The sequence below is a fragment of the Apteryx mantelli genome, chromosome 28 (genome assembly GCF_036417845.1).
Source record: "Apteryx mantelli isolate bAptMan1 chromosome 28, bAptMan1.hap1, whole genome shotgun sequence".
Lineage (NCBI taxonomy): Eukaryota > Metazoa > Chordata > Aves > Apterygiformes > Apterygidae > Apteryx > Apteryx mantelli.
The window spans coordinates 2,974,361-2,984,440 of record NC_090005.1 but is presented as its reverse complement, the minus strand read 5'-3'; the positions used below and the strand labels follow the sequence as shown (position 1 = coordinate 2,984,440).

The following is a 10,080-nucleotide window of genomic DNA, read 5'->3' as shown; positions in this document are numbered from 1 at the left end:
TCGCTGAGACACGGAGAACTCGCTCTCCAGGCGCTGCACGGTAGCGTGGGGTGAAACAGGGCAGCCGCAGCTCTCCTCACTCTTCTACTGAGTTTGCAGGGAAACAAATGTAAGTGCTGCAGCTGGGTGAAACCTAAACTGAAGTGTTCTCTGTCCCAGGCTGGGGACGCAGCTGAAGCTTGTGAAATGACTCCTGTTATGAGAGAACGTAGCACACAACGAATAATGCAACGGGGGAAGCGTTGTTGTAGCTCTGATGGTCAAAGGCTAGAGAAGGGCAAGGTCTGTGTCTTTAATTAGCCCCTCTGTTATGCTGGGAAAAGCAGATGTGGGTATGTAGCCCTTCTTCAGGGCAGCGCTTCACTCTTAGGCTCTAGACTTTGCAGACCTGATTTGGGAGGCAAAGCTTAATCATTTTGGGCATTGATCTGTGGATATCACACAGATAGAATGAAATTCAGGCAACACCATGTCTCTTTGGAAATACTTTTGTATATCCATTTGGGTTTTTTTGTTTGAAAGATTGTGAGAAATTTTAGAGCAATGCTGCAGTCCAAATTGGATCATGAGCAGATGCCCTGAAATAACCATAACTGTGAACGGTAGGTCAACATTTAATGTTGCTGGATATTTATTTCACTCTATTAACTTTGTATCCTACAGAGGCACTTAATGAGGGGAAAACAAATAGGGTGCACTTTGGAGAAACAAGATATCTGAGTTGGCTGGGAGTGAAGTACCCAGAATACATATAATAAAGCAACCAGGATAAACTATTCCATTTTATTGATTAGCAGCTGGGCTGCGAGTGTAAATTGGCTACTTGTAACTATTACATTGCATCATTTATTACAGCAGGCGCGATGCTTGCTGCGTGGGTGAAAGCCTTTGGCGATCCTGGGGTGCTTGTGTGGTGCTGGTTACAGGACTGAGCTACGTGTCAGGTAGTTCCTGTGAAAGTAATAATTACTCCCTAATCGCACTAAAGTCTTAATCTGCCCTAACAATGTCCTCTGATACTTTATCTTAATGCAGTATAGATGCAACGCTTTCTGTCTGAGAGGCGGGTTCTGCTGGGCAGTTGTGTAACTAGAGAGCAGCAAGAGCTTTCCTTTGCCAGCGCTGGAGAAAGCTAGATGCGTGTTAATTCTGTGCTCTGCATTTTACTGGTGTACGAATAGTGGTACGAATGTAGTGGTTGAAACAAGTCTGTATCTGATAGTGTGTCATAGCAGCACTTCTCAAAACATCAGACAAGCACTTCTTAGAAAGAGGCTTCAAAACGGACAGCCTTTATACGGGGAGACATACCCTGCCGGGCTGGAAGCGCTAGATTGCCGTACACGTTACGGGCAAGATATGTCAGGGCACAGTGCCAGCGCAGCGAAACCCTCTCCCACGGTGCAGCCTGTGACACCTTTCAATTTTGCCATTATTACAGCAGCTCCACCACACGCTGCTTCTTGCGCAGCCCGGTTAACCAGAAACCCCACTTCGCTCACACACAGATCTGCGATGCAGCTGAGCCAGCACCAATCTGGGCAGCTGTGAACACACATCCCTCCTCCGCCCAGGTGCGCTGGGTTACGGCTCCTAGCAGCTCATCTGAACTACACGAACAAATGCTGGCAGACCGGAGGGGAAGGCTGTAACTTGGATAACCTCCTGCAAAAGCTCCGACAGCCCCAGGGAACTGAACCACGGCTGGGGCTGTATTCTGCAAATCTGCACCATCAGCCACGGGCAGTGTTTCATTTTGGTAATAATGTGCACGGAGCTCAGCTGGTGGGTCAGGCTGGTACAAAAAAAAAAAAAAAAAAAATCAATTTCTGCTCCTTCAGGAGAATTAACCTGTGTGTGAGGGGGATCCTGGAGTACCGGCTCCACACCTGAGAGCAGCCAGGATTCACAGATCACTAGAACAGCGAGTTTGCCATTACAATAGCCAGCAGCATCAGAATTTAATGGACCTGGCGCTCCTCCCAAACAGTCCTGGGATAAATCAGACAGGTCAGATGCTGGGGAAATCCTTACCAGGCGCGTAGTCATGGCAGAGCTTGTGGAAGTGGCTTTACCCTTTGCACTCGCTGAATTCTGGCATGATCAACATCTGGGGCACATCTGCCCTCCCGCTGTGCCGGGGAAGGAGAGGTGGTGGTCCCAGTGACACGTGCCCCCTGGCCAGTGGCCAAGCCCCACAGAGAAAGCGCTCTGTCGCTCACTCCAAGCTAACCCGGCTGCCCCTCCTGACCACTCTCCCATCGCAGCCCTTGAGCACGCCTAACAAGGATGCGAGTTCTTGGCTTTAGCAAAGTTACTCCTACTTCATAGCTAAGAGAGAGGAGGAGCAGTCTGGATCTCCCCAAAATGAGATTCGCACTTTGCAAAAGAAAAGAGGGAGATCAAGGAAGTTTTTACCAGTGGAAAGAGGTGCTACTTGGAATTAAGTCTTAGACCAACGCCATATGTATTATGCCCACAATACACGTCCATCCTTGATTTCGCGATATAGTAATGTGTAATTGCCATTAATGTAAACATATTTTAAAAGGTTATTTTCCTGCTCTGCAGGTCAACGGACCTAATGAAGCAGATCTAAGTGGGTTTGAATTGCTTTGATTAGGTGCTTGATTTCCTGTTTACTTCATGGAAGTGGGTTTGGTCCCTCACAGCTAATATATATAAAGGCTCTGAAGGGTCTCCTCTGAGCACCAGAACCAGCTGAAATCTTCTGGGCAGCTTCAGAGGAGCAGGAAGGTAAGAAGCTCGGCATCAGTCTCTTTCTTTTTTAATTTTTATTCTTTCTCCTAAGCTTACAGTGGCAGTGAATAGAGTTTGAGAGTATCAGATAGTAGATGCAGCAGAGCAGGAACAACCTGTACCTTTGGCTAAGCTTTTTCCAAAGTGGCAGAAGACTAGTAATTATCTTGTTAGGTTTGGCAGAAAAGCGTTGAAGCTGTGTACATGTGATGCTGTAAAGGGAAAGACCGTTATTTCAGAGGAGACTTCAGTACACAGGAAATATCAGGGTGGGATCTGTGCCTTTAAACATGTGCTACAAAGGGAAAAAAGGTGAAATTGGTTCTCAGTTGTTCCTTGTGTCCTGCCAGCTATGGATAAAATAGGGATAATGCTTCTTCCAAAGCAGACAGTATTGCACATGGGAGCTAGAAAACCTTCATGTTGCAAAGCTCCCCACAGCAGATAACGCTCCTCCAGGGCGGCTGTGGAACAGGTCAGCAAACTACCGTTTGTGAAGTTGTCAAATTCTGGGATCAAAAGAGCAGAGGTACCTCGGCAAGTCCTGTGCCGGTCAGGGACAGCAGAGCTTGACTACTCCATTTCAGTGCCATTCAGGCAAAAAGGTCTTGTATTAATTCAGAACTTGTTTTTTGACAGTCTCTTAAAATTTGGACCTCTTTTCTTCCCTGTTTGGGTAAATTCATCATCATCAGAGAATGTTTTAATGAGCACTGCCCTCTTAAAATTAAGGTTATCACACATTTCCTCTCCTAGCTTCATAAATAATTACCTTAAGCACAATAATATTCTTCCACGACTTAGCTATTTCCAGATCCATTGTCATACCCATCGTTATATTATATCATCAATATATGCAATGAAAAGCAAATAGAAGTTATTTAATCAGTTATTTAATCATGACACTTTTTCAATTCTCATTTAAAATATTCTTTGGCTTTTTGTATAATGGAATTTACTTTTGCTGTTAGCACACTGTAAGTATTTATCTTTTATTGTTTTAGCTAAAAGTATTTTAGGGATTTTTGCCAATGTTCACAGAATATTACACCTTTGCTTTTAGGAGTATTCATCTGATCTTGATGTATCTGAGATAATGTAATGCATTTAGTATTTTTTTCACTTAAGAAGGGCTGAAAACATTTGTAAAAATGTCATAGCTTTCTAGAAATAGTGTCTTAATTATGAACAACATTCAGACTCCTACTTTCTGTAAAATAATAATAAAGGCTGTTGTAAGAGTACAAATAGCTACTTATATGAGTAAAGTTACATTAATGCATAAACAAATTTTTGAAGGATGGGATACCTGAGTCCTGATCTAGCCCTGTCCTTTTTGTTACTGTATTATTCTTGTTAATAGCAACTCTCTATTGCAATGCAATTTCCAGAAATATCTATAACGAAAAGTGAAAAACAATAAAATATATCTATGAGCCATGATAAAAACCAATTTTGTACAGAGTTTGTAGAGCTGGGATAGTAATTAAAAGATCTCAAATGTCCACGGGCTAGTGAGCTGAACTGTGGACACGAGGACTAGGAACAGCTTGAAACTAATAAATCTTGGGATCTGATCCTGTCACTGTCCATGGGATATTTTTCATAGTTGATACTCACTGGTTTTGGCTCCAGTCTCTCCTTAAGGCATTACCTCTCTCAAGAGAAAAATCTCCCAGAAATTAGATCAGCCTCCTAAATCCCGCAGAACTGTAGCGTGGGACAGTCGGGATGCCACGCTACTCCTGCTTGCTACTGAACTGCCTGATCCAAACGTACACTCCCTTTCACATACTTAAGGTCGAATCAACCCTTAAAGCACAATGAGGCACCAACAGGGTCAGCTTGTAAACATGGAGGAAGACAATGTCCTTGCCTCAAGGAATGTGCAACCCACAATGAATTTGATGGTTACAATAAAAGTATAGGGAACAAACATTAAAAGACACCAGGGCAGGAAAGAGCATTGGCATTGAGAAAGCAATTTAACTGGCAATGGCAGAGGGGGGCTTTGTAGGATGGAGAAGGCTGTTCCAAGCACGGGGACCAAAGAAACACGTTTACAAGCACAGACGCGTGCCTAACCACTGCACATCTTTCTGGGTTTACTTTCCTGTCACTTATCTGTCCCCATGCTTTATAGGGGCCAGACATCTGAATTGCTTTCTACTTTTGAACCAAGAAACAAGCCAAGAAAATGAAGTCTTTGAAAGTTCTCTCTCTGCTTTTTGCCTCTCTGAGCCTTGTTTTGATGGAAGAGAATGTCTCAGGGTAAGTGTTTAGGAACAGCCCACAATGCATTTTGAGCCTTTTCCAACTCCCCACTGCAGGCAAATGGACTCTTTCCATTGGCATCTTGGTAACCGGGTGAGAACATCAGTCCTCAGGTAGATCTTGGATAATAGACAGACAGCCAAGTGTACAGAGATGAGCAAACGATAAGAGAGATATCAAACTAAAGCCCTGAGCCTTTCAGTCAGAGCCAAGAACTCCCAGGTTCTACAAGCTTCATGGCTCGGGGTTGGGAGGAACAGGCTGGATGTCAACCAGGTTGGCTGGGAACTAGAAATGAGATGTAATTGTCTCACATGAATGAGGCTAGGGGGCACCCAGTATGCGGAGGCATTTGAAAATATGACCAATAATATAAAGTAGGCACATAATGAAGACTTCCCCTCTCTTCTTGACTCCATGAAATTTCTGAGAGGATCCAAAAGAATCCTTATCAGAGCAGTAAGAGTTGCTGCAACTCCAGACAGTAGTAGGAAAAAAGAATCAGCCTTGGTATCCTTTGTTAACTTAAGTGGCCACCAACTATGTCTACACTGACAGGCCAGCACCGGTATCAAGGTCGGACCTTGTCTCCTGCCATCCACCTTTTAGGCTCTCAAGGACACAGGAAGAGGTTCCCTTGGCCCTAGGTCGGAGCCTGAGTGGACTTGGTACCGTAGCACTGAGTCAAACTTCCAGTCCGTGTGAATCAGGCAATGGTAGGGAAGACCATGTCCAGACTATCAGTAAATATCCCAAGCTCAGCTCCTCCTCTATAGTTGAATCTGAGCTGCAGTTGGGTTAGCAGCCAGCAAAATGGATGAGACACGTGCTAGCCCATTCTCTAGCCATCTCTGCACTTTACAGTGCAGGAATGGTCACCGGTACCAAGAGGGATTAAAACTGATTACAAAACCTTGCTGACTATAGCAGCTACACGTGGAAGTCCAAGCAAAAGTCTGTGTAGAGTTTGTTCCCCATCTGTGCTGGACTCACTTGTGTCTGTGCTCTTACCCTAGTGTAAGTACAAGGAGTCCCAGTGCCAGAGCAGTGCAGAGGCGCTACTCTGAGGCCACGCTGGCAAGCGATTACAGCCGCACGATGGATAACATGCTGAAGAAGAACTTTGTGGAATGGTTGCTAGCCAGACGAGAGAAGAAAAGCGAGTAAGTGTGTAGACTTTCAGGGCTCCTACGATCCAAACTTGAGCTGTCATCAACCAACTGATGGCTACAAAAGAACATAGAGCCGAGGATATTTTTCTTGGACTGCAGCAGTGATTCTCTGGGGACTTGTTTTTTCTTTCTTTTAAGCCCTAGAAATGTTTCTTCTCTGTCGGCAGACAGCACAACTATCCCACTACCTATCCAAACCACCTTCTTCTCTGGCTGCTGGTAGATGGAATGGGAGGGAGCTGAATTTTGTGGAAAAGCAGCATTTTAGCACCCTCTTGTGGCATTCCAGGCTGATATCTTCCAATTTTGCCTTTCCAGCAACATCATTGAACCATACAAGAGGGAAGCTGAGCCACAAGTATCAGCTGTGAATGGCCAAAGCCTGGACCTGGGCACCCAGGAAGCCAAAGACTTCTTTGCCTGGCTTCTAAAAAACAAGAAAAATCAGAGGTGAGATCAGAGAACAGAAAGAGAGAAAAACTGTGATTGCATGGAGGGAGAGGTCCCCCAGTGTTTATGTGGGGATATTTTGGGGCAGGAATCAGTGCCAACAATGTCAGCATGGGGAGGGGGGAAGATTTCCATTTCAAAAGGAAATTTCATATTTTGAAACTCTGCCTCATGAGGGAGGAAAAGAACAAAGACAAAAAGTTTCTAAATTTTTAAATGTCTCACAAAATGCACATTTTGGAAAACATGGGGGTGGAGGGGTTCAGGGGGTTTTGGTTTTAGAAATGTCAGAATAGCCTCATCAACTCCATACTCCGATAAGGTCAAAGCACTATCTTTTGACAAGGCTGAAGCACATGCATTCCTATAACATGCTAACATCACCGTAACGGTGAAGCCAAAATGAAGTGTTTTGAGCTAATCAAAACAAAGCCCTTTCACCTTATCAGAAGAAGACCTTCCAGTGGAAAAATGAGATGGGATTGATACATTTTCTATCAGACATTTTGATTTGATCAAATCCACCCACGGGGGAAAAAACTATTTCACTGAGAACGTGATAACCAGTTAAAAACAAACCGTTTTTTCCTCATATCACTGCTATAACCTCACCTTACGAAAACCCTGTCATCTAAACACGAAACCATACAGGAGAGAAGCCTGAGTGACCGAAGAAAAATTTCCCAGTTTGTTTCTGACCTGTGCCTTTTATTGGCTATTTTGCAACTCGGTCAACCTGGACATTTAGATAGATTCTTCTGCTGTGTCTACCCAGCTCGCAGTAATGATGGCGATAAGAGCTAGCTTTGAACAGGTACCTCTCGGCAAGGTAAATGAGTCCATATGGAGCTCTCCGCCGCTGCAGCTAGAGCGCCTTCGTTTCCCAAGCCATCTGGCTGCGAGCACACTTGTGCATCGCAGCGCTGCCGCTTTGTGCTGTGTCAGCATATCCACAGCCTGTCAATGGCCCGTTTCACCTCCCCCAGTCTTAGCTTATGGCACAAATGTTCGAAAAAACAAATTGCGTGCTTTAGTCCAAATACAAATCTGTTCTCAGATACATTCTGTATTAAAAAAAAAAAAAAAACACATATAAACGAGGGAAACATTTCCTTTCTTTAACATGAAGGGGATTTTACAAAACCTAACAGGTTGCTATTGCTAAGTCCTAAAATGGTGGCACAGAGGAATACAGGCACTCACTGCACGCAGCCCACATCCTTCAGGCACAATTCTAGTGTCTCCTCGCAAAAATACTAAGTCTCTATCTACAAGGAGTCACGGGACAGTCATCTGGAACAAGTAGCTGGTGGCATTTGCAGCCTTTCACAGTCTTTGCATGCCAACTGCCTTAGAAACAAGGCGGGAAGGAAGAAATGACCCTGGGTGGGGGAAAGGAGCGCAGTTATGGTTCACAGAGGTGTTTCAGGCTGAGCACTCAGAAAATCAGACACCAAGAATTGCTAATCATACTGAAAATACAAAATCAAAGAAACCAGGGCTTTGAGAGATCTCAAGAGGTCATTTAGTCTGACCTCTGCTCCAAGGCAGGATCAACTCAACCTAAACTGTTCCTGACAGATGTTTGTCTAACCTGTTCTTACAAGGGGAAAAAAAGGGAAAACCTTTGATGCTAGAGATTAATCAGCTTAATTAGCCTCATTCTTTAAAAAAATTTGTTTTCTAGTGTCTCCCCTAATCTCCTTAATTGCAAATAAAAAATGTGACTTCCAAGGGAAAGTCCTTGGAAACAAAGACTTTCCTTTGTGAGTTTGGAGCATAGACGCTGCTTCACTCACGCTCTGCCATTGCTTTGAAGCCTTCCGGGTATATAAATGAACATGGGGTGCTGGGGAGTTGGGGGACAACTCCCCCTTGTGCCCCAAGCCTGACGGACATGCTCCCTGTTAGGCATCCCAAAGCTGTCAAGTCCAAGGCAGTGCTTTGTGCAAGGAGCTCATCGTGTCAAAAAGGGGTTAAAGCTCTTGTGAATTCCTTTGGCTACAGTTGGGGCAACTCCCAGCCATCAAGATTTCCCCGTATTCTTTCTTCCCCACTGGCACTTCTGTTTCACAGTACAGAAAAACTGTTACTAAAAGCAAAATGCCCTTTAATTCAAACAGTCTCTCACTGTTTATGGCTCTGCTGGGATGCTCAGGCAGTAGCAGAGGGACTTCTGTTAGGCAGGAAATAACTAACTTTGTCAGGCACCTAAGCGGCACCTGGAAGAAGAGGGTAGAGAAGACTAAAAGGATGTGGATCCATGTGGCACTAACTAATTCTTGATCTAGGCTGAGAAGCAGAGATTTTATACATGGATGTTTCAGAATATAGGGGGAGGAAAGGCTGCAGAGAGGAAAAAAAAAGGATGAAGTGATAAATTTAGTTAAGAATAACAGGGAGTACTGAAAAATAGGAAAAGAAGAAAATGCAGCCTCCTGACTGTGGAGATATGAAGCAGTGAAGGCAGAAGAGAGATGAACTGAGACAAGAGCCTGAGGTGTCTAATTTGAGTCAGGCTCAGCTGAGACCCAGGGCCCAATCGTAGCAGGAAGAGAGAGAGAAATCCTTCTGGCTCTCTTTTCTCAGAGCAGTTCATCCCTGTCAGTTCCTCCCCATTGACACTGGCGCTGCTAGCTCTGCAGAACAGTCTCATTTCTCAAGCTCTGTGGGACAGACAGGAGCTCTGAACCCAAGTGTGAGATGCCCAGATTTTCTAGCAACAAAAAAACCCTTGAGAGTTTCACAGAAGGAAAGATGGAAGCAACTGGCAGTAAGCAGCAAAAAAGATAAAAAAGGAAAAGTTGCCAGGACCGACAGGCTGGTGAGCAATGCATTGAGTCAAAGATATAACAGAAAGAAAATAAAATGTTCCTGTGAACTTGGGGGTATTGGAATAAGCGGCTGTTACATTCTGCATTTGGATTGTTTTCTCTCCTTTGTATTTATGTCATGGGATATTTCTTGCAGTTTTACTTCTCCAGAAGGATCAGAAGATTTGAAGGATGTTTTGAGCCAGGAGTTTCTGACATGGCTGATTTCAGCTGATCTCTGCAGACCAACGTGAGTGGCTGTTCTACCTATTTCTGTTCTTAAAACATCCCTCAGATCCCTTCCCAGCACTGTACAAAGGCCCTGCCGCAAAGATGCTTGCTGCAGTGCTCAGTCAATGGGTTTAGGATTTCCATAGATAACCACTCGGTGCTGACACGGTGCAGCTCAACTGGATTAGTCTGGAAAGTTAAGAGCTCTGGCCAGAGTTTGGCTCTGCAAAGGTATCTTCCAGCCACCTTTATGACAAAGTGGGGAAAAACAGTTTTCAAATGATGACTGTCTAGAGAAGGGAGATTAGAAGAACTCTTTTCCCCTTGTTTTATGAGAAAAGGTGGTGTTTATAAAATGAAAAATGAAAAAACAGTGATAT

The 10,080-nt window shown here is 44.3% G+C and overlaps 1 protein-coding gene across 1 annotated transcript; it reads left to right on the top strand.

Moving 5' to 3' along the window:
• Nucleotides 1–4,957: 4,957 nt before the first annotated feature.
• On the top strand, nucleotides 4,958–9,723 carry GIP (gastric inhibitory polypeptide). Its single transcript, XM_013950276.1, has 4 exons — nucleotides 4,958–5,031; nucleotides 6,051–6,197; nucleotides 6,525–6,656; nucleotides 9,627–9,723. Exons 1-4 carry the CDS (start codon nucleotides 4,958–4,960, stop codon nucleotides 9,721–9,723), a joined length of 450 nt encoding a protein of 149 aa, XP_013805730.1.
• Nucleotides 9,724–10,080: the final 357 nt, after the last annotated feature.

Coding starts and splice junctions, on each gene's coding strand:
- GIP (XM_013950276.1), top strand. CDS start 4,958: ATGAAGTCTTTGAAAGTTCTCTCTCTGCTTTTTGCCTCTCTGAGCCTT. Junction 6,198..6,524: donor AGACGAGAGAAGAAAAGCGA/GTAAGTGTGTAG, acceptor TTGCCTTTCCAG/CAACATCATTGAACCATACA. Junction 6,657..9,626: donor AAAAACAAGAAAAATCAGAG/GTGAGATCAGAG, acceptor TATTTCTTGCAG/TTTTACTTCTCCAGAAGGAT.